Consider the following 24701-nt stretch of genomic DNA (forward strand, 5'->3'; position numbering starts at 1 on the left):
GCTAGTTACCACCGCCAATTCTTGAGCTACTCTTTAGCCAACGAATAGTGAATTGATCGTACATTATAACGACCCCATGGCTGAAAAGGCGAGCGTGTTTGGTGCGATAGAGATTTGAACCCACGACCCTCAAATTACAGAGTCGAGCGGCCCTAACCTCCTGGCCATGCCGGGTCTAAGAAGCATATAAATAGAGTTCAATACTTTCTATTCTAAATGACTATTTATATGTACTTTAGTTGTAACTTTACGTAGAATAAATTTAAAATGCCTATGTTATGAATTTGACTTTTAACGCAGTGTCTATTGTAAATTAAGCTTAACTTGTTTGCTTTTTGTAAAAAATTCGAGATTCGTTTTCTCTAAAACTGTCAGCTTTTTCGTGTGTTGTTTGATCCTCTACTTATATCGCGATCTCTTCATTTATCCTAGTATTTCTCTCTCTATTATTATTTTACAAATTTCAATTGTTTACTATTCTAAAGTTATCAGTTACTTCGACCTATTATTATAAATGAATTTAATGAAGTTTCATTAAACATTTTCATAAACATTTAAGCACAAAAAAAGACAACTATAGATAAATTCGTTGAAAATTAACCAAATGTAAAAAATAAAATAAAATGTCCACTATGTCTTACTGAATACACCAATGACTCCCCTCGGTGGGACAACGGTATGTCTATGGCCTTACAACGCTAAACTCGGGAGTTCGATTCCCCTCGGTGGACACAGCAGATTGACCAATGTGACTTTAATATAAATACACACACACACACAAATTAGCTGTGAATTTTTACTAATTTTAACTCGTATGAACTTTATATTGGAAGAGAAGGTTTGTAAGAACGAACGAAAAGTACAGACATGTTTTCCTTCGATACCCGTGGTGGGTAAAACTCAGATAGCCCATTGTGTAGATTCGTACATAGCTACCAACAAATAGACGTTATTCTAAATGTGATCAGTGATGTCGAGAAAAACCCACTTGTAGAGAAGCGAACAACGTTTCGACCTTCTTCGGTCATCGTCAGGTTCACAAAGAAACAAAGAGGTAACTGACCGGAAGCTGATTACATGTGTGAAAGAGGATGTGTAACTGAGTGTCGGAATGTAGAGGGCGGTGTTAGATGTTTGAATATATACTTTTATATTATTTACTATAGTCTTTTTAATATAAGTATAAAGGTGTCCCTTTGTATTAGTTTATTTTGGGTTTAAGTTGTTGTATACAAATCAATACAAAGGAACACCTTTATACCTATATTAAAAAGAATATAATAAATAATATAAAATTATATATTCAAACATCTAACACCGCCCTCTACATTCCGACACTCAGTTGCACAATCTTTTCAAACATGTGGTCAGCTTCCGGTCAGTTACCTCTTTCTTTCTTTGTGAACCTGACGATGACCGAAGAAGATTGAAACGTTGTTCGCTCCTCTACGTAAAATATTTTCTCAACCCAAACGAGCCGTTTTTACACATATGTTATTCTAAACGGCTTTACCAACGTCATTTAAAACTGCACAGTAACATCCAATGGTATATTTACATGTTTTAAAATAAGGTAAACAAAATTACTCGCCCTTTTATGAAACCACTGGTTTTTGTTAAGTTGATTTTTTTTTCCGACAATACTTGACAGTTTAATGTGAACTAGATGTGTTAATACGATGGAGTATTTAAAGTTAGTATGTATATTATAATTAAACAATATATTTGAAATAAACTGATAAAACAGTCTGGTTATTGAGACTTTGCCATGGTAAATTTACCACTGGTAGCATGAAATGTTTTATTTTTCGTCGCAGCTACGTAATCAGTTCGCGAGCAAGTCCGTGGTCTACGTAAACGATCGATTTGTCGTTACTGTTCCAGTTTCATCATGGCGCCACCAAGGTTCTCGTGTAGCGAAGTGCTGATGGTCCTCTAAGTACTTACTGATAGCGAATTCCCGAGGCCTAACCCTACCGGAATAAACGTAGTTTAGGTATCTTAAAAACCATGTCATTGTTCAATTAAAGTCGAAGTCTATTTCAGAAGATAATAAGCGTTTGTCACTGTCTTAACCCACGGGCAGCGTTAAGATGCTGGAAGAGTGGTGTGACATCAGCATTTGATGCTCGCGACTGACGTAACTGTTTTATATGTTCAGATTTCCCATGCGATCATTACAATAAGCTGATACCTCGATAATGCTGGACAAAGTGAAAAGAGAACAAACCTGAAGACCCGTATGTTAAACTGCTCGTTATTGACTACAGAAGAAAAGGTAAACGAATTGCTTTGTCAACTGTATCATTCGATGACATTCATTCTGATCAGTTCGCCTTGTATCGTTTGTGAAAGTCATGGTGAAATACTCGAATAAAGCTAAAAACAAGCGAATTTACTGTTCTGTTTCATAGCCGAAAAAGTCCAGTGAAACATACTTTGCATCATATTTTTCTTGTAACTTTTCACAATAAAGTGTGAAACCGCCCTTGAGAAACAGTAAGTTCAACAGATTCGTCATGGACGAAAATATCAGCAGGGGTTACATACAGTTAGGAAAATCCTTCAAAACTGACCGTATTCTCCGACGTCTCAGTGAAGCAGGCCACTCGAAGCCTCCAGAAGATCGCTGTCATTGTATCTACCTGGCGTTGCTGCTGGCTGGAGTCGGGTTCCTGCTTCCATACAATAGTTTTATCATTGCTGTAGATTACTTTCAGGCTCGCTATCCGGGGACGACCATTGTCTTTGATATGAGCTTAGTTTACATTCTCGTGGCTTTTGTTGCCGTGGTGATCAACAACCTCCTGGTTGAGACGTTAACCTTGAATGTCAGGATTACCTTTGGCTACATCATCTCTTTCTTTACTTTGCTCTTCGTGGCTGTTTTTGAAATCTGGTTCGAAAGTTTTACCCATACAACCGGATATCACATCAACCTTCTTGCTGTAGCTGTGGTAGCTTTTGGTTGCACTGGTAAGTCAGTAATTCCAAGACATAATAGAAAAAATGAAAAATACATAGATGCATCGTCAACTAAATAAATATTAATTTAACTCCTGGCTTCCAGTAAGTTTTACATTTTTTTGTATGTGTATTTTTTATATTAATTAATATTCTCTCGCTTTTAAATATCAAGTCATAAGATCAATGTAGTGTATATAATGCATAAAATCATTATACAGAATTTTCGTTACAAACACTCATATTATTCTGAAAAAACACGTACATTTTAAATTAAGTTAAACGAAAATATATTTTTAAAATTTTAATTTATTTGTTCTGGGTCGCGAGTTTTAGTTTCTTAAACAATTCCAACTCACAGAATTTTACTAACTCAAATATCTGAACAAACGTATTTATAAAACGAACGTGTGATACAGATGGGCTATAAGAAGAATAACAGTTTAAAGAAGTCTTTCAGACAAGATGATATTTGATTTAATAACTACAGGCTTGCTTCCATCTAATGTTCTGTAGTTAAGTGTACTCCAAGTTACTTAATATCTAGGAAACAAAATGAATATATTGTTGTAACGGATTTTGAATGTTCAAAGTTAATGCAAACACACATAAATGCACATATATAGGATTCTTTGAATTTTCATTTAATATACATATACATACACATTTTAGTTGTATAGAAGTACTAATATAGTAGTATGAAAAGATTTTTTAAAAGTAATTTAATACACATGTTTATAGAAGATTAACTATTAAATTTTAAATTTTTTTTCTAGAAGGTACTTACGTTTCAATACTTACAAATTACTTCCTTATACACTAGTCCCCCGCTAGCACAGTGGTAAGTCTACGTATTTCCAATGCAATTATCACGAGTTCGATTCCCCTGCGGGGAGGAGGGGGTCAACAGATAGCCCAATGTATAAGAAAAATACAAACACACACGCCTTATCCAATAATTACGTAAGACATTTTAATTAAATGCAGCAGTCCAGTTTCTAGGGTTACACTTATGTGAGACTTTTTTATTTAGTGCAGCAGTCCACTTTCTACGGTTACACTTATGTGAGACTTTTTTTATTTAGTGCAGCAGTCTACTTTCAACGGTTACACTTATGTGAGACTTTTCTTATTTAGTGCAACAGTCCAGTTTCTACGGTTACACTTATGTGAGACTTTTTTATTTAGTGCAGCAGTCCACTTTCTACGGTTACACTTATGTGAGACTTTTTTTATTTAGTGCAGCAGTCCACTTTCAACGGTTACACTTATGTGAGACTTTTTTTATTTAGTGCAACAGTCCAGTTTCTATGGATACACCAGCATGCTGCCTTCCCGGTATACACAGGCTGTTATGACTGGAGAGAGTAAGTATGTTTGACACGTACTATTACATGAATACTGCAGTTTGTTCTTTGTTAATGTTACTTTGTTAATTTAAAAGCTTTCAAGACCAGCTAATTTTATCGTTTGATTTGGTTATCGTTAAGCGCAAAGTTGGGACCGTTATGGCGAGGTGGTTTGGGCGCTGTACTCTTAATCTCAGAGTCGTGGGTTTGAATACCCGTCACACTAAATATGCTCACTTTTTTCAGCCGTGAGGGCGTTATAAATGGGACGGTCAATCCCACTATTCGTTAGTAAAAGAGCAGTTCAAAAGTTGCCAGTGAGCGGTGATGACTAGCTGTCTTCCCTCTAGTCTTTCACCGCTAAATTAGGGACGGCTAGCGCAGATAGCCCTCGTGTAACTTTGCGCGAAATTCAAAAAAATGAACAAATGTATTATAATGTTGTCACAAGTGAAGTCCTTTTGCAGTTATCCACTAGCAGATGTTTCGTTTGTTTGTTTTTGAATTTCGCGCAAAGTTACAATGGGGCTATCTGCGCTAGTCGTCCCTAGTATAGCAGTGTAAGACTTGAGGGAAGACAGTTAGTCATCACCACCCACCGCCAACGAACACTGGGCTTGACCGTCACGTTATAACGTCCCACGGCTGAAAGGACGCGCATATTTGGTGTGACGGGGATTCGAACCCGCGACCCTCGGATTACGAGCCGAATGCCTTAACCACCTGGCCATACCGAGCCGTCAGATGTTTCGTTGTAACACATATTGATATAAGAACAGAGCAGTTAAGGTATTTTTGCTTTATCCCCTTATGGATCAAGCTATGCTTACAGACTTGCAATGCTAAAATTCAGGGTTGGATTCGCATCGGTGGGCTGAACGCAGACATCCCATTGTCTAAATTTTCGCTAAAACACAGCAGTTCACTTCAACTGTTGGGCTACTCTTTTACCGACGACTAGTGGGACTGACCATCACTTATAGCACCCCACAGCTGACAGGACGAGCATGTTTTGGTGCGACGGGGATTCAAATCCGCGACCCTCAACTACGAGTCGAGTGCACTAACTACTTGGCCATGTTTGGCCCTTCCGAGAAGAAAAATAACATCAAATTTGACCACAACGCACTGACATACAGTAAAAACTGAAATTTTGTATATCACGCATTTCAGCCGTGGGGGCGTTATAATGTGACAGTCAATCCCACTATTCGTTGGTAAAAGAGTAGACCAAGAGTTGGCGGTGGGTGGTGATGACTAGCTACCTTTCCTCTAGTCTTACACAACTAAATTACGAACGGCTAGCGCAGATAGCCCTCGTGTAGCTTTGCGCATAATTCAAAAATAAAGAAACTTACTGAATTTTTAGTACAACCACAAAATACTGCTACACGACAATACATTCTACAATTAAATAAAAAACAGTAGTTGTGGATTTTAATATTTGTTAGATACTTGTGAACATAGAATTGGGTGTGCTTTTCAGTTCATAAATCAGAAAGTCGCGTAATAAACAAAGTCCATATGAAATGGCGGAGGAAAGGAATTGTTTGGTTTGTAGTAGGTGGTGTGATGCCACACCTAAAATTGATTAATTTTGGGAAGAGAATGAAACAGCCTTTTCAGACGAAAAACAGTCATACGTACAGGTCATAAAAATATGTTTAGATCGGAATTTAGAATTCAGACAGTGATATCTCTTGCACTTAACTACAGTTGGAATCCATGGAATATGGATCAACTTAAGGAATCATTCAGAAAGGAACCTGCAACGAGTCATTCCAAGCGTGGTAAGCAAAGTGTGGCGTCTTGTAACAGGTTAGAGTCCATGAACATAAAGGTCAGTGACAAAAGTCATCCACGTCCCCCGAGCAACAGTATGTAACATAATCAAAATCTGTCTAGATGAAAGCAACACAAGTCACGCGTACACAAGTTTCTTCCACGACATAATCGTTCAGCCGTCGTATACTCCCAGTATTTGAAGAACGAAATAGGCATTCATACTATTCCATAGACAAACATACTGGGTAACTCACTAGATGCAATACCTATGGATTTCTGTTCGTTTACTGTTGAAATTGCATTGGGAAACAGTTTTCTAGTATACTAAGCGGCTTATGGAAAGTAAGCAGGGAGGAATGATGCGCTTTAGACATAACAGTCGTACATCAAAGCCTTTTGTCATGGAAACTACACTGAGAGGCTATTGTTAAGATGCACAGTCGTTGGATAGAATATTACAGGAATGGAGACGTGGACCGTTTTCAGTTAATGCATTCAACTATACATAAACTATCAGATAGAGTAAAGAATCTGTCTTGTGGTTGGTACGTATCTCACATAAAAGCTCAGGGTATCTTTAAAATGTTAGGGAATTGTGTATAATTTTGAAAACTGAATGGTTTTAATACCTTACACATTATCTGACAATCTACCCCATCATATTCTGGTTAACATTTAAAAGACGAATCACAGAGGAGTTTGATAATGTACTGGCATGATCCCTGTTGTCTTCGTGTCGTTCGCATCGCAAGCATTCGCCAAGGATAGGTGTATTAAAGTTAAAACGGATACTGTTGCCATGACAACGGTGCTGTTCTTGTCGACCCTACTTAAATAAAGAAATTGTCGTTATAACAGTCACGGTAAATCCGACCATTAATTTCTGTACTAGGAATTCACGTTTGTTATCAGTTCGTATATCATTTTACTAGGGTTAGAACTCGTGCTTCGCGTGCGATGCTTTTTTTATTTTGTTGTTGTTGACGTATTTTATATTTGAATGCACAAAGTTTATAAAATATATGGGCAGCGGTGTGTAGCGGTTAAGGTACGTATAGCTAGCTCTAAACGAAGCTGATAATCGTGCATGGCGTCTTAACGACTGCAAGGTTTGTTTGTTTGTTTTTGAATTTCGCGCAAAGTTACACGAGGGCTATCTGCGCTAGTCGTCCCTAATTTAGCAGTGTAAAACTTGAGGGAAGGCAGCTAGTCATCACCACTCACCGCCAATTTTTGAGCTACTCTTTTACCAACGAATAGTGGGATTGACCGTACGTTATAACGCCCCCACGGCTGAAAGGTCGAGCGTGTTTGGTGTGACAGGGATTTAAACCCGCAACCCTAAGATTAGAAGTCGAGTGCCTTAACCACCTGGCCATGCCGGGCATGACTGCAAAGTTAAACCTAAGTGGACTGGACTTATTCTACAAGACGTGATACCAACCAAATACTGTATTACAAAAGTCACTTTGGGCCGAATAGGTCTGAGGAAAAATGGCTTATCTAATAACAGTCACCAGATCTTGCAACGCTTTCAAAAACTGGGTATTAGGGTTCAAGTATTCAAACTTAGTAATACTGTTCCGAGGTCCCTACCCAATAGGGTATCAGTATCGCTAGGCTGCACTCAATATTTGTAAATAAATGAAGAAATTTCCACAGACTCTTAACATATAAACACTGCTGCCGCAGATGAGGCTCTGAGTGACAACAGATCCATTCCCTTATTACATTTCCCTTTGAAATGTGTTGTACTGTCTACATCTACCCCTCACTTGCTCATATGACGACGTCGTCTGTACTTTCTTACTCTTAAATTCATTTTCGCATAATTTATGGAGCTTAAAAAGTTGTCCACTCACATATGGTGATTTCGTTCAAACTTCTCTCTACTTTCATTTTTGCATAGTTTGGGGAAATTTAAAATTTAAAAAGCTTCCTACTCATGCTACTTTTTTAGTTATATAGATAAAGGAATAAATTTCCAAGCGAATTACTTTGAAGTAATAGTTTCTATCTCGTTTTCGTAATTACCACAGTGCTTGGAATAGTTCACCTAGTTAAATCTTCAATAGTCGTCTCTCAGTGGCACAGCGGCAGGTCTGCGGACTCATTCGTGGTGGGCAGAGCACAGATAGCCCATTGTGTAGCTTTGTGCTTGATTTTAAATGATCAATCAAACGTTAATAGTGAGTAAAGAGAACCACGAATCAGAATAATGAGGAGTAAATCACACGAATTAAACATAAACAACAACAACAAAATAAACAACTAAAATGAACTCCGAACATTATTGCTTCAACTCCTACTTTTTACCATTATCACTTGTGTTTAGTCACGAAGCTTAAAGATACACGAAACGTTCAACAATATTAAATTACGTCTTAACTGAAACATCGAACCTTGTCACATTGTAACATGTTACTCAGAATGCGCCTTTCAAAATAAGTAGTAGTGAAGTCCACTGACTGATAATTAGCTGTGATCGAATCCTTGAAAGTTTAAGATTTCCTAACTAGCTTTTTTATTTTTACAATATGATCTTTTTATTATTTCAACTATAGTGACCAGTCTTCCAAACTCTGCTGTATAAATTGATTTAGAATAAATCTAATAAGTCTGTTTTATTTGGTCAGCGATGAATTTACAGACTTATAACGCTAAAATCTGAAGTTCCTTGAGGTGTACAGAGCACAGATGGCGCGTTGTATAACTTAAAAATGTATTTCAGAACGATTGGTATGGGTATTAACACTTTTATTAATAAAGCAAAGAACAACGTTTCGACCTTCTTAGGTCATCTTCAGGTTTAACAAAGATAACCTTGGAATGTCGAAACGTTGTTCCCTGTATTATTAGTAAAAGTGTTAATACCTATTCCAGCCGTTCTGAGATGCATTTTCACTTCAAGTGAGTTGTCATTAAGGTTGTATGACTTAACCCTTAAACAAACTGTTCAATTTACTCTAGGGAACTGTCTTAATTAATTATTCGTTTAGTTTTAATTAAATTATCAGTTGATTTACATCCACAAATTATTACAAGATTCACAAAATTTACTTTTGTCGTGTTTTTTTGTTCTTGTTTAGACCATGGTGTATTTATCAATAATCAAAACTACCGATATTTTTTCTTTATTTTTCTCCCCTCACGAGCGCAGCGGCAGGTCTGCGGAGTTTTAACGGTAGAAACCGAGTTTCGATACCAATGGTGAGCTCATTGAATAGCTTTATGCCTACCTTCAAACAAACAAAATACCAAGTTTGGGGGACACTTTTGGGGAATCCCCTTTAAAGTATTTTCGCGAAATACCCGTATAAAATCTACTAACCAATCGTATCGTCAAACAATCCATATTTCATAATTATGTAGCCCTCTGTAGCATAACGATATGTTTGAAGGCTTATGATGCTAAAGACCGGGTTTTATTACATGTGGTGAGAACAGAAGAGCTAGTATGTTGTGTAGCTTTGTGCTTAACTACAAATAAACGAGTCAATAATTACAATACTAACACAGCTAGTCTGTTGTGCAGCTTTGTACCTAACTGCAAACAAACAAACCAGCCAACAACTGTAACACTAACAGAAGAAAGAGTTTGCTTTGACTTTCAGAATCTAAACTAATTGCTTTCGATACTTAACTAACCTCCTTCCAATGTTAACATGTTTACATGGAAATAAGCCCCATTGAGCTAATTATTTACATTTACAATAAATTTATTTTTAAACATCTAACTTAAGTCACTGCTACCTTTCTACGCTTTACTGAAAAAAGTTCGTGATTATAAGATTTTCATTGGGCTTTTATTACTTTAAGTAGATAACATCCTAGTTAAAGTTCATAAATCCACCCGAATTTCGACACCCGTGGTTGGCAGAAATCAGAAAAAAAAATTATACAGTTATGTGCTTAACAACGAACAAATTGAAAAAAAACAATAAACATCACAAATTACATAAATTTCTTATCACACGTAATGAAACGTTTGTTGAGCTTACAAAACATAAATGTTTACATAGTGCTTTATGTTATCAGGTCAGTGCTTTCAAAATAATATACATTTAACTGTATATAGCAAACTTTAAAGAAGGACACAATGGAAAATATCCACACCAACTAGGTTATAAAATATTCACACCAACTAGGTTATAAAATATCCACACCAACTAGGTTATAAAATATTCACACCAACTATGTTATAAAAACGAAAAGAAGATAAATTTTAAAATTTAACCAGACGTACTTTTTTAAACATTGATTGATACGTAAATCAATGACTTATTTCGCTAAAACCTAATTTGCTCTCAGATCCCGCCCTAACTTAGTATTATCCCTTTTACGGTATTACCCATTAAATATGACGTAAACGAGACAATCGTGAAAATTCTCTTTTTCTAAACCTATTTTCTCATGAATTACACACAAGATATTCTTGGCATTAACTGTTATTTTTAATGTTATATTAATTTTATCATTGTTCTCATATTTTAGTTCACGTTTTATTTAGATGTTAAAAAGTATGAATAATAAAATTACAAATAACATAGTCTCATACATTTAAAGTTTTCAGGAGACATATATTAAATACACTCATTTATATATTTATTACAAAAAACATTAGCCCATCTGGTGTATCCACCGAGGGGAATCGAACCCCTGATTTTAGGGTTGTAAATCCAAAGACGTACTGCTGTTCTAGCGGGTAACGTGCCATTACGATATTTGCACCTGCGGTACGAGCTTATTTCTTGTGCGGAAACTTGCGCACTTTTCCAAACTTAAAAAAATCAATCAATATATAAACACAAACTTATTATCAAGAAATGTTATAATTTTCCCTACGAGAATCAGTAACTTTATATACCATTCCCAATTTCCCTTAGTTTCCAAGTGTTGAACTAACCTATAGCCTTTCAATGCTTTTACTTTTTCTTTGCAGCATTTTTTCTAAGTGTGCAGGTTGATCACAAACTGTTCACCCGTAAACAAAATTGTGTAGTTAAAAACTCACCTATATAAGTACGTTCAAGTGTATAACGCCCTCCAGCCCGGCATGGACAGGTGGGTTAAGACGTTCGACTCGTCATCTGAGGGTCGCGCATTCGAATCCCTGTCACACCAAGCATGCTCGCACTTTCAGCCGTGGGGGCGTTGTAATGTGATGGTCAATTCCACTATTCGTTGGTAAAAGAGTATCCCAAGAGTCAAGGTGGATGGTGATGACTAGCTACCTTCCCTCTAGTCTTACACTACTAAATTAGGGACGGCTAGCGCAGATAACCCTCGTGTAGCTTTGCGCGAAATTAAAAAACAAACAATAATGCCCTCCAGTGGCACAGCGGTATGTTTTCGGACTTACAACGCTAGAAGCTAAGTTTCAATACCAGTGGTGAGCAGAGCACAGAAAGTCCATTGTGTAGCTTTGTGTTTTAAAAAATACTTCAACAAATCAAGTGGATAAATAATTTAAAAACATATTTATGATTATAAAATTCCATTCCAGAGCTGGTAAGTAAATGTATTTACTAGAATATTCTTCAATTTTAGGATCATTTGCTACTAGGCATGCGTATATGAAGTACAATACAAAAATGAAGTTAAGATATAATATTTATTGAAAACAAATCCTTGGGAAAAGCTCCGGTCTTTGGTAACCCAGGTTTTTTTTACGTGGGTAAGTTTGTTTGTTTGTTTAATTTCGCGCAAAGCTACTGAAGAGGTGTTTACGGTAGCCGTCCCTTATTTTGAAGTGATAGACTAGAGGGAAGGCAACTATTCAGTACCACTCACCACCAACTCTTAGGCTACTCATTTATCAACGAATTGTGTGATTGATCATTATATCATAACATCCTCATGGCTGAAAGTGCGAACATATTTTATGACGGGATTTGAACCTTAGACTCGTAAATTGCGAATGAGTGTCCTAATCATTAGGCTATGCAAGTCTTTTCCAGATTAGAGGAGGTCAGGGAGACGTAACCAATGGTAATAGTGTATCAAACTATAACATGAAAAAATATATAAGTTGGCTGCTTGTTGAATTGACTGAAAGTACAAAAGTATGCACGTTTAGCCGATTTAAAAACGTTTTTAGAGAAGACTCTTAAGACTTTTAACACAGTGCTTGATGAAATTAAAGAGGGCACACGCTTTTCCGTAGTGTGATTCACGTGCTTGATGTTACTCTACACAACTGTTATCGGATTTTATAGGATTCGTTCATTTTTTTGACAAATACCTCTGTTAACTAGGATTTGGTATCAAGCTCTTAAATAATTCTGATCATTACTTTTAATGTGGGTACAGACTAACTCTGTAATAAAGCTATGGATGTCGGATGCAGCGAGATAGGTTCGAATCCCGCACACACAGTTTATTTAAAGTGCTTCCAACTGGCTGCCTTTCCTTTGACAATAATTTAAAATTAGGGACTACGGCAGGTAACTTTACTAGCTTTGACTTAAATACAAACAACAAAACAATTTTGTGGTAACTGTTTATAAACTTACGATTGATGGCAGTATGAACGAATAGTCAGAAATAAATTTAAGCTATAATATAATTTAACAAGCCTGTTACACAAAACAATGAAAATAATTCCACGTTGCACGCACAGGCTTCCGGCAAAGAGCCCCCTTCCTGAAATATATATAAAAGACTTTAACTCGCTCCGTATCGCTTCATAAGAAAAACTGTTCTCCAAGAACAAAGACCACACATTTCTCTTTTCTTTGCAACGATTTCAATCATACTTTAACCCTGTTTAGTTTAGTTTACTTGTTGTTCGTGTGAAGGATTAAAAAAAAAAAGAGACAGTGGCATGGACTACTTTCTCGCCGCTAGTATGGAATAAGCTGGTTTATAAAAGGCGTAGAAATGGAATTGCTGTATCACTCCCCACTTTTAAATATCTGACTTAGATAGCAACTACAAGTTATGTTATCTGTATATCTAACCTAGCACCCTTACTTTGCAACTTCTTCCTACATCTCTGTTTGATAATTTATCGTCTGCTGTAATTAAAGCCAAAATGACGACTATTACTCTCATCCAATGGTTCAACGGTAAGTTTACGGATTTAGAACATTTAAAATCCGAGATTCGATTTCTTTCAGCCGACCGAGCGCAAAATGTGTATTATTGTGTAGCTTTACCACAAAATAACCAAACCATACAATAACTAAGGTCCCTGGTGACCGAGCTGAAAATCTGAGGGCTTATGCACTAAAGTTTAGACTTAGGCACCCGCAGTGAACAAAGCATCGATATCTCGTTTTCTAGCAGTATCGTGAACAATAATTGAAAAGAAAAGAAAAACATAAAATAACAATACAAATTCGCTTTAAATTTGATTAACTTTCAAGTATATATGTATATATTTAGCTGGTAAGTGCATTTAAAAATAAAATATTGTTATTAATTCTTATTCAACATGCGTTGTTAACTTTGCTATTATGATTTTACTTAATATGAAAATGACAAATGCTTAGATATATCTTGTTATTCTTGGTTGGCAACTAGTGTCTTTTTATTGTTACTAAACAACATGATTTTACAAGTGAACATTGTCGATTATTTTACTTTTTACTTGTTCTCTTCAGGTGCCGCTGGTCTTCTAATTTCTACAAACCGAATCTTAACAAAAGCTCTACTGGATGACGAGAAGTTCAACACCGTTCTGTTCTTTTGCATCTCTATTGGAATAGTGCTTTTTTGCTTCACTATCCACTTTGTTCTGCAGCGAACTGAGTTTGTCAAATTTTACGTTAGTCTCTGTTCCAGTTGTACAGACGATGATGACCTCAACAAAAGAATCACGCTTGAGCCAACGGAAGATGTTGGCCTAGTAAGTAGAAACTTTTTTTATAGTTATAACAGATGTTCCAGTTAGAGTATTATATTCTTGTTTATTTTATTTTCTGAGAGGGGAATATTAGCTTTCAAAAGACATAGTAGAGTAAACAGTTATCTTTATCAGACTTTCTGATATTTTTCTAATCGTCGGGCTGACATGGCCAAGTGGTTCGGGCGCTCGACTCATAATCTGAGAGTCGCGAGTTCGAATCCCCGTCACATCAAACATACTCTCCCTTTCAGTCATGGGAGCGTTATAATGTTACGGTCAACCCCACTATTCGTTGGTAAAAGAGTAGCCCCAGAGTTGGCGGTTGGTGGTGATGACTAGCTGCTTTCTCTCTGGTCTTACACTGCTAAATTAGGGACGGTTATCTCAGATAAGTTCAGAATTCAACACTAAATCTACTGCTTTACTATGTATTTTGCAGAAAACAAACAGCTAAGGTTTGTTGGTTGTTAGGCTCGGCATGGCCAAGCGATTATGGCCTTCGACTCGTAATCTGAGGGTCGCAGGTTCGAATCTCTGTCACACCAAGCATGCTCGCACTATCAACCATGGGAGCGTTATAACGTAACGGTCAATCCTACTATTCGTTGGTAAAAGAGTAGCCCAAGAGTTGACACTAGGTGGGTGGTAATGACATGCTGCCTTCTCTCTAGTTTTACACTGCTAAATTAGGGACAGCTAGTGCAGATAGCCCTTGTGGAGCTTTGCGCGAAATTCAAAATAAAAAATAAAATAATTTTCTAATCGTAAAAATTTAAATCATGAATAATTAAATACCTTGGTTTTTTGTTTCTTACAACTGTATCGCGTTTCTTGCTCAACTGTATTTTATGAGTTGTGAAAGCAGAATTGTTTGCAGTGTGCCTTACTGAACTCCTCCAGTGGTTCAGCGGTAAGTCTGAAGACTTTATTACGTTGAAAGCCAAATTTCGATACCCGTTATAGGCATAGCCAAGATAGCCCATTGTGTATATTTGTGCTTAACTATGAGCAAAGTTTCGCTAAAGGAATCGAACACAGAATCTTAGCATTATATGCTGTCGTTTTGGTTTAATTAGTGCACTAAGTGACGCATGACGCTTTTACAGTAAATCAACAAATACGGGAGTTTAAACCAAATATATACTAATGCAGAATAGGTGAGACAGCGGTAACTCTACGGATTTAGAATGCTAAATATTCACCACCCACCGCCAACTCTTGGATTACTTTTTTACCAACAAATATTGGGATTGACTGTAACATTATAACACCCCCACGGCTGAAAGGGCGAGCATGTTTGGTGTGACGGGGATTCGAACCCGCAACCCTCGGATTATGAATTAAGCTCCTTAACCACCTGGCCACTACTGGTTCCCCAACTGCGGCTTGAACTATTAATATAAGAGTTACGTTTTTTTCAAGAGGTTTTGAGAGTATTGACTCTACTCTGAAAAATAAATTAAGCGATAGTTGGAAATTAAACTCATTATTCGTTCCGAAAATAAACTTTGTTGCACATCGCGTATCAACAGTCATGATGGAATACTATAAAACGGTATCAAGGTTTGTTCCCCGCACCCCATAAATGGCATCTGGGTCTGTTAATTTCCAAATCTTTGTACAAAAGTATTAAAATGCTTAAATTTAATATCTGACAAAGTTCTACCTTTAAAAAGTTGCAACATTTACGTAAACTGGTAAAGTGTGTTTCTTGTGTAACTCACCAGGTGGACATGCTGGATCCGAATGAATCTAAAAGCGGGAAATATGGCGTCCTTTCTCTTCGATCGCCTCCTCCGTCTCCAACTCCTGATTCGGCATTCCAGTCAACAGAAATGTTGGATCAAAGTTATGATATCAGCGACGACAATGACATCTACAGAACACCTGACGATCCTGATGCTTTGTCCCCATTACCATCAACTGGTGTAACGACGTACAGAGTGCACGACGTAGTAGTCAAAATGCGGGGAACCGCGTACACAAAGCACATTCAGATGTGGGGTGGAATTAAAAGTAAGCATTCGTTATATTCCGCAGCACGTGTGGTTAACAACGACAAAGTTGGCATCAGGAAAGAAACCCAACAGTCCGAGCCCTTGTGGAAAGAGGATTTTTCTGCATCAGTGGTATATTATGAAGGAAAGCTCACTTTTCAAAAGGGCTTAGGTTCTTAATTTTTCTTTTTTTATTATTGATTGAAGGTAAGCATCTATGGACAAACCATTTTTACTCTACGAGTACTGTTATTCATGGATTGATTTATTTTTCTTACAATAACATATTAAAGTTAGTGATAAAATGTTATAATAAACTTAATTGTGTTATAAAATCATATTTATTCCACTAAGCCTTCTTTTAAGGTACAGAATTTGCGTTCACATAATGTTTTGTTTTATAATTAAATAATACAATTTCATTCCTATATGTATATATTCTAGGAGGTGTTATTGCTCGTTGGCAAGTTGCCAGAACTGTATGGCCTTTTATGCTTAGTATTGCAATGGCTTACTTCGTGACACTTTGTTTGTTTCCTGGGATTGAGAGTGAAATAGTTAGCTGTCACCTGGGTTCCTGGATGCCAGTGATCCTAATGGCAATCTTTAACTGTTCAGATTTTGTTGGAAAGGTGAGGTTATTAAAAATGTATGTGGCAATAAAACACGTGCGAGATGAATGTTGATTTCAGTTAAATAAAACCTTATCAAACAACTTCTTTACAGCATTTGAAATATTTTAACTGGCATTTTGAATTTTATTTTCAACGATTATCGTAGAGAATTAAAATTTTTTTATGAATTAACCAATCAGAGAAGTTTAACTTGGATTAGCATGTTACAAATACTGCTAGGATAGTTGTTACGTTATATAAAATGACATTTTTCAGTTACATGTACTTATTTAAAAACCCTATAACCCGAACACTTTCAGTAGCAAACTAAAAAAGAAAGGTTCACCTTTCGAAAGCGCTCGGGTTATAGGATTTTTATTCATTTCTATCAAGACTTTTTGAACCTACATATTTTCTCTAATATCACGATGTACTCCTATAATATACTCACCTTTCAAGTAATGTTTAATTCATTGAGCTGTAGATACACACGCATGTGTGTAGTTTAATACCAAGACGTTGCACAACAAACCGAAGTCACCAGGTAATAGGCTTAACAGTGAGGTATAAGACATGTCCTGGTTGCTGGAGGTGACTGCGGAAGTAGGACCCACATAGCAGTAGGGATATACTGTCTACAAGTATCAACTTTTTTTTCGCAAAACCTTACTTGTAAAGAAGTAATGATAGTGAAATAAAATGTAAAAGTAAATAAAAGAATAATATGTGGGTGTCCAGGCAGTGGTGTGAAGATGACCGCCCAACTTTGGGAAGTAAGGTTTTATTATTCACCTCCCCCAACGGGAAGATTTTTCCTCCTTAATTCACTTTTCTTTTGAGAGCAATCACAGTCCTACAAACTGACTGCAGACGATGAAGGGTGATATACTGTTTATTTGTTTTTTGAATTTCGCGCAAAGTTACACCTGCGCTAGCCGTCCCTAATTTATCAGTGTAAGACTATAGAGGGAAGGCAGCTAATCATCACCACCCATTGTCAATTCATGAGTTACTCTTTTACAAATCAATAGTGAGAATGACTATAACATTATAATGATCCTACGGCTGAAAGGGCAAGCATGTTTGATAGAACAGGGATTCGAATCGCGACCCTCAGATTACGAGTCGAGCACTCTAACCACCTAGCCATTCTGGGTCTGAATGGTGATATAGATGTGGGACGTTATGGGTTTGAGTACCCACTTCTTATTTTGTTTATCTTAATTTATTATTCTCATTTCTTTACGGGTGAGGTTTTGCGAATAGCCGTTAAGACTTGTTAAATGGCGTTTCTTCACCCCTATGTGGATACTATTCTGCAATCGCCTCCAAAAACTAAAAACACTTTTTTTTTACTCCGTATTACAGCCTGTGTCCTAGTTTGGGGGTCAAGAGAGGAAACTATTAGAACTACGTAGCTACAGGGTTACAAGATTACTTCACTGGCATTAAATTTGCACCAAGATGTTTACTGTTTTCACAGTACGTGAGGTAACGACAATAGGTCAGAAAGGCCGAATTTCGCCTCTCATATTTATAAGTTTCTCGTTGTACTATATTTAAAACATGAAAGAATACAAATGTACTCTATGAAAACACACTTTAAAATTTAATAACAAATAAACCCGTTTTCTGTTTACAATATATAAAAACAAAGTTTAAGTTTATATGTAATAAAATGAACAAACAAGTGACAATCAAAATATAATATCCATTGTGTGTGTGTGTTTCCATATAGCAAAGCCATATGGGGCTATCTGCTGAATCCACCGGAACATCTATTGTATTAACACATGATTGAAGTAATGGCGAACTTAGAACTCCAACATTTTTCAAAGTGTACTTCGTTTAATCTTAATCTGAGGACTTTGTTTTCATGCAAATTTTTGTTCATACTTTTAACTGCTTAGATTATGTTTATATTATACTAGCTGATTATCCGTAGCATTTTCTAATAATACAACCAAGTATTTTCGTGTTCTTCAAAACAATTAACAGTACTGTATATTCATTCGTGCTAGTCACTAAGACTCCCAGTAGACCAATGAACTCCACACACAATAAAACCTTCCTAACAACAATAAACCCTAAAATATACTACGTAATACTCAGCTAACTTCTGAATGTTTATTAAGTTATAACATTTTCTTTACAAGAAAGAATTGTACATGATACTAAACACGCAATTCTAATTAAACTATGGATCAACTTCCTATTAAACAAAGATTGTAATTCCGTATATCTTCGGTCAAAATTTTTCTCTATCCCCTGTCTTTATGTAGTACACTGTTTCTTCTGGTGTTCAGTGTTATTTTTTCAACTATATGATTTCAGATTCCAATTGTATTTTTGTGACACATTTCCTTTCATATTTGAAATAGTAAGTATAACTAGTTTGATCTTTTACCCCATCCACATATGCAAGGAGTGATATAAGCACCTCTTATCCAGTATTGAGATATCTTGTATGAATAGCTTCCACTTAGTAGATAATACTATCTAAATAATAAACTGATATTTCGTGGTAATTACGTTTCAAAATCGATCCAGGTTTGTGTTTCCAGTGGGACAGTTTGCGGACTTACAACGCCAAACTTACGCACCTAGTCCAGTGTAGTTTACTCTAAAAAACAACTACTAGGCTTAACAAGTAACATTATTTCAGTTATGAACTGACATTTTGTGGTACTTACGTTTCGTAGGCGATCCAGATTTGTGTTTATCGGTGGGATAACGGTAAGTTTACGGACTTAGAACGCCAAGCCCACGCATTTAGCCCAATGTGGTTTACTCTAAAACAACAACCACTAAACTTAAGCTTAACAAATAATATTATTTCAGTTATGAACTACTGTCTTGTGGTAATAAAGTTTTAAAGACATTTCGGACTTGTATTTACTCCTTCACATGAAAGAACCTGTTCTGATATTTTAGTGAAATACCATTTTTTAACTCAAATTTACTTTTACAAGAAAATAAAATCACAATATTTTCACCTTCTTCCAAGCAAATGCATCTGTTATGGATTTAGTAAAACAAATAAGTGATATTGTTGGATGCTGTTCCATACTTAAAGGCATTTGTAATCTCTTTTTCTACACATTATTTTCAGTTTAATTCGTTTTCAAATAATGCTTTTATTGTGTGCTGAAGCAGTGTTTCGTGCTGTTCCGGAATTTATCATGCATTCCATTCCAACCTCTAGATTTATTATATCCTGTCTTACACACCTTGTTATGAGTTAAGAATCTTAATTTTGCATTTACAGATAAATATCAAGTAGCTAAAGGAAACTCAGAGGTTAATAATATAATTCAATGGCGATTCATCATAGAGTAACCTACAAAAGGAAGTCTTTGTTACTTTTAAGTATTTTACTCGGTATATATATTTAATGGTATAGTGCGCTTTTTTCCACTCACAGATTCTAGCTTCCGTTCCCTATGAATGGACAAAGGGGAAATTGCTTTTGCTTTCGGCCTCAAGAATCATTCTCGTTCCGAACATGGCCATGTGTGCGGCCCCTCGTGGAAGTCCTCTCATCCCCGGAGAAGGATGGCCAATGATTTTGTCACTACTGTTGGGATTATCCAATGGCGTGTTTGGATCTGTACCCATGATTTTAGCACCAAAAATGGTCCCGGATGATCAGAAGGAGTTAACAGGTAGCATTTAAGCTTTTTTTTAATTCTAGAAAAGTTTTTTGTATGTGTAACTTAAATGTTGAAACTGTGGAAGGTTGACTTGCAATTCATGATAAACCAATTAAGGTTGTGGCTTTAAGATAGCTTTGAACCCGGGACCTCTCGCGTACTAGGCGAGTGTCCAACCAGGGCTAATTCCTTAGACCTAACTAGTAAGCTACTTTTTAACAACTCAAACTACCACATTCTTCACTTCTCAAAAACATGGCCCGTTCTTGGGCCTTATTTCAAGATCGTGAGACAGCCCCATGTATTACACCAATGTTTACTAGGATAATTTAACCCGCTTGATATCTCTTGTAAACCAGACAAATGCTATACCAACCAAACTAAAATAATTAGTCTCTAATGGTAGTCAGTAAGAAACCCTATAAGAACTTTTACTTCCAGAAGATGACAATATTGATGATTAATATAGTTATAAATAATGAATCCACATTTACTATTGTTTTATTTTGTTTGTTTACAGCCCGTTTCAAGGCCCGGCATGGCCAGATAGTTATGGCGCTCGACTCGTAATTTGAGGGTCACTGGTTCAAATCCCCGTCACATCAAACATAATCGCCCTTTCAGCCGTGGGGGCGTTATAATGTTACGGCCAATCCCACTATTCGTTGGTAAAAGAGTAGCCCAAGAGTTAGCGGTGGGTGGTGATGACTAGCTACCTTTCTTTTAGTCCTATACTGCAAAATTAGGAACGGCTAGCGCAGATAGTCCTCGTGCAGCTTTACGCGAAATTGAAAAACCAAACCAAACATTTAATTCTAGAGGTCAAGAGAAATCATCATATCTTGTTTGTTCAAACAATGAATGTAACAGCATAACATCGTAAATATTAATGGATCTGCTAAGGACTGCAGTTTTATTAACTGAAGTCAAGACAGTGATGGGGATATCGTTCAATATACAGTTTTATATTTGTATAAAGAAAACAACAGTGGTTATATTATAGATAAATATAAAATAACACTTTTTGTCGGTTGTAAAAAAATGTATGCACACCTAATTTTGTAAATACTCACGCACTTATTTTATGTAAACATTTTAGTAGACATTTTGTACAACAAAATATTAATAGCTTATCAAAATTAAAAACAAATGTCTAATGTCATTATAAGCTTTTTCAACCTAATTATAGTATTAAGTATAGTAAAGTTTAGCCTTAACTAAAGGGAAAAAAACCGCAAACAAGTTACGGTTTTGCCGGTAGTCGTTATCGGATGTAGGCGTACTTAAAGGCGTAGGTAATGTTAGACAAGATAATTAATCTTACAAATTTCGGTGTCTACAATTAGATTATTTTGTATTATTTTAGAAATTATGTACTTAAAGAAGTATTGTGCGGTAAAGATCCTAATTTGACCACAGATATTTTGTAGGTCTCTGCTAGCAATATCTATCATGGGCTACATCGACAACAAATTACATTTGATTTTATCTTTTATTTACGTAACTATTTATGCTTTCATAAAAGTAAATTACCTGATTGTTAGTTTCCAACTTGTTATAACTGTCAGATGGTTTGTTATTTCTGATATAAACTGTGATGTAAAATATAATAGCACAAATTGGACATAAAACTAATTTTCTTCAATGTGGACGAAACTGTAGCATTGGAAAGAGTGTAGAATTATTGTTGTTTCAGATGCAGAGCTGGGCTAGTGAAAGACGCTAGATTCAGTAATTTTAGTTCCAAGCTTTACAATGGACTATCTTCATTTTGTCTACAGCAGGCTACTTGCGTTTACTTGTTAATGAATTCTCTCTGTGTATTATTATAATGAGTGTAAAATGTGGTGAACACCCGATGAAACCTGTGAAATCATGTTATCATCACACCAAACATCAAGTAATGAAAATTGTAAGTAATAACTATCAGTTCTGTTCCTTATCTCCACACGTTATCCAAGCTTCGACTTTAACTTTTGAAGGCATTAGCAAATATTTGCTACTTGTTTTTCCCCCACTAGCAAATTTGGAACTGTTAGTACTAATATTATTCTTGTAACTGTCACTGTGTCGTGAACTGGTGATTAAGGCATTTGACTCGTAATTTGAAAGTTGCAGGTTTAAACACGCTCGTTCTTTCAGCCGTGTTAGTTATAATGTGAAAGCCAATCCTACACCCATCTGTTAATAAAAAGTACCCAAGAGTTTGTTTCTGTTTGTTTGTTTGTTTGTTTTTGAATTTCGCACAAAGCTACTCGAGGGCTATCTGTGCTAGCCGTCCCTAATTTAGCAGTGTAAGACTAGAGGGAAGGCAGCTAGTCATCACCACCCACCGCCAACTCTTGGACTAATCTTTCACCAACGAATGGTGGGATTGACCGTCACATTATAACGCCCCCACGGCTGAAATGGCGAGCATGTTTAGCGCGACGGGAATGCGAACCAGTGACCCTCAGATTATGAGTCGCACGCCTTCTTAACACGTTTGGCCATGCCGGGCATACCCAAGAGTTAACTGGAGTCTTTCCTCCAGTCTATCGCCTCGAAATTAAGGAGAACTATCGCAAATAGCTTTCCGCGAAACTCAAACCAAAGCAAACAAACAATACCGTTATAATAATTTCGTGTATTGAATGTAATACACATGTATATCTCCTACTCATCTGCATAAATCCTCTTCAAATATAAAAATTAATTTGGATCACAGAAAGTAAAAGATGTTCTATTTGGACACTAATTGGTATACTTCGGTCCCAGCTCCTGATGAGGTCAAAATACAAAATTAGTTTGTTTGCGTGCTCGCTACCAATTCGACTAAACAAAAATCACTGAAAAGTTCACGTTCTTTTTATTAATAACTGATTTGCTTAATAAGTCGATTACCTAAAGTAGCTCCTGATTAGTATTAACCAAATGCTTACTGTTTAGTTCCCATGTTTGAGTGACAGAGCTAAAAAAAATGCTTACAAGTCAGAATAATTACAAATTATAGATTGCAAACTATTCGTTTAAATGCAAGTTTTTGTGTGTGAAAAGACTAATTTTGAATAAAATGCCAAACTATTGAATAATGTTCGTTGAACACGATATTGCATTAATGTTTACGCAAACTTTAAGTTAATAATTCTCCTTTAAACGCCATAACTGTGTTGTATCATATATTTGAAGGCTGCATAATGATTCTTCTTTTCTAAAACATGGAAATACCTCAAAAAGTTGGGAGGTGAAGTACTTGACAATACCAACTGCGAAGGATGTAGAATTTATTTATGCCCTCCAGTGGCACAGTCTGCGGACTTACAACTATAAACGGGATTTCAATATTCGTGGTGGGCAAAGCACAGGCAGCCTATTGTGTAGCTTTGTGCATTACTTCAAACAAACATGTTCTTTATTAATGTTAGCAATGGTCTTCTGGTCTTGTACTTTTCTATTAATCCCACATCTTTTGCTGTTCCTAGTTGTGTCATAAGTGTTGCATCTTATTAATGCAGAAAAAATTGATGTCCTGCCATTAGAGCTATGTAGTACCTCATAAAGGGGCTTTTCTGGTGGGTTTATGAGCATTCTCATTTAGCTTAGGTTTTGCATGACTTGTGATGGTTTTAACATACATCTGTTGTGCTTTATATCACTCATTTGAGAACCGATCACTCTGAATGTTATGTACTAGTGCCTATTGTTTAGTTGTATTTTTTTGTTGTTAGAAACATCCATTCACCATGGTTTTTAAATAAGTGTTGAAAGGTTTTTTGTGCTTTACAGACTGAATAACTCTACATTTCTGTCGATACAAATTTCCACAGATTCTATATGGAAAACCTAATTTCTTGATTGTGATGACTTATCTCGGTAGTTGTTGTATAGCATATAGCTGTTTCCTGAGGTGATTTTCTAGGCAATTCCCTGCTTTGTTGGTGTATATGAGGTCATTGTGGAGATAGAATATTCTTATTTAAAAGGTTATTGGCTCGAATATTGAATGTATGCCCTGTGATACTGCCAAAGCTTGTGAATTATAATAGGACTTTGACGTAGGTGGCTAAAGTACATTCCATGACCACTACTAAACAGGTGTTTGTATCTTTTTAATCGTATTTAGCCATGCAGTGCTCATACTGATCTTTGATAGTGCATACTCAGGATGAAACTGATAAAACTGGTAAACAACAAGTAAGTGACTTCTGATATATTTCCTACTACAACTTTCAGTACATTAATGATTTTAGTAGCCCTGATTATCATGCTTTTAATGTGGCTAGTGAAACTATTTGTTCAAGGATACTCCCAGGTACTTTATTGTTTCTTCCAGTGTCCACAAAGAATGGTGATTTTGTCCTTATTATGCTTTGGCAGAAGTGATGACCATTCTAGTGTCATTGCACCATTTGCTTACATACTACTAAGGAAAGGTTTGTTTCCATTTCAGCTTTACTTGAGCTTCTGTACCAGATTGTCACTAGCAAAGGTTCACACACACAGCATAT

General features: G+C 36.2%; 1 protein-coding gene across 2 annotated transcripts in view; it reads left to right on the plus strand.

The window, feature by feature from the left end:
- The first annotated feature begins 1864 nt into the window (after positions 1 to 1864).
- Ent3 (equilibrative nucleoside transporter 3) overlaps positions 1865 to 24701 on the plus strand; it is a 28187-nt gene continuing 5350 nt past the window's right edge. Inside the window, exons 1-6 of one of the 2 annotated variants that reach the window (XM_076480784.1) lie at positions 1865 to 2976; positions 4257 to 4331; positions 13706 to 13950; positions 15678 to 15966; positions 16392 to 16579; positions 19986 to 20226. In XM_076480784.1, coding sequence (XP_076336899.1) covers positions 2520 to 2976; positions 4257 to 4331; positions 13706 to 13950; positions 15678 to 15966; positions 16392 to 16579; positions 19986 to 20226 — 1495 coding nt within the window. In that variant the 5' untranslated portion in view covers positions 1865 to 2519. The remainder of the gene's footprint in view (positions 2977 to 4256; positions 4332 to 13705; positions 13951 to 15677; positions 15967 to 16391; positions 16580 to 19985; positions 20227 to 24701) is intronic. The other variant, XM_076480785.1, reaches the window with a different exon arrangement.

This window comes from Tachypleus tridentatus, chromosome 13, assembly GCF_004210375.1.
Source record: "Tachypleus tridentatus isolate NWPU-2018 chromosome 13, ASM421037v1, whole genome shotgun sequence".
Taxonomy (NCBI): Eukaryota; Metazoa; Arthropoda; class Merostomata; order Xiphosura; family Limulidae; genus Tachypleus; species Tachypleus tridentatus.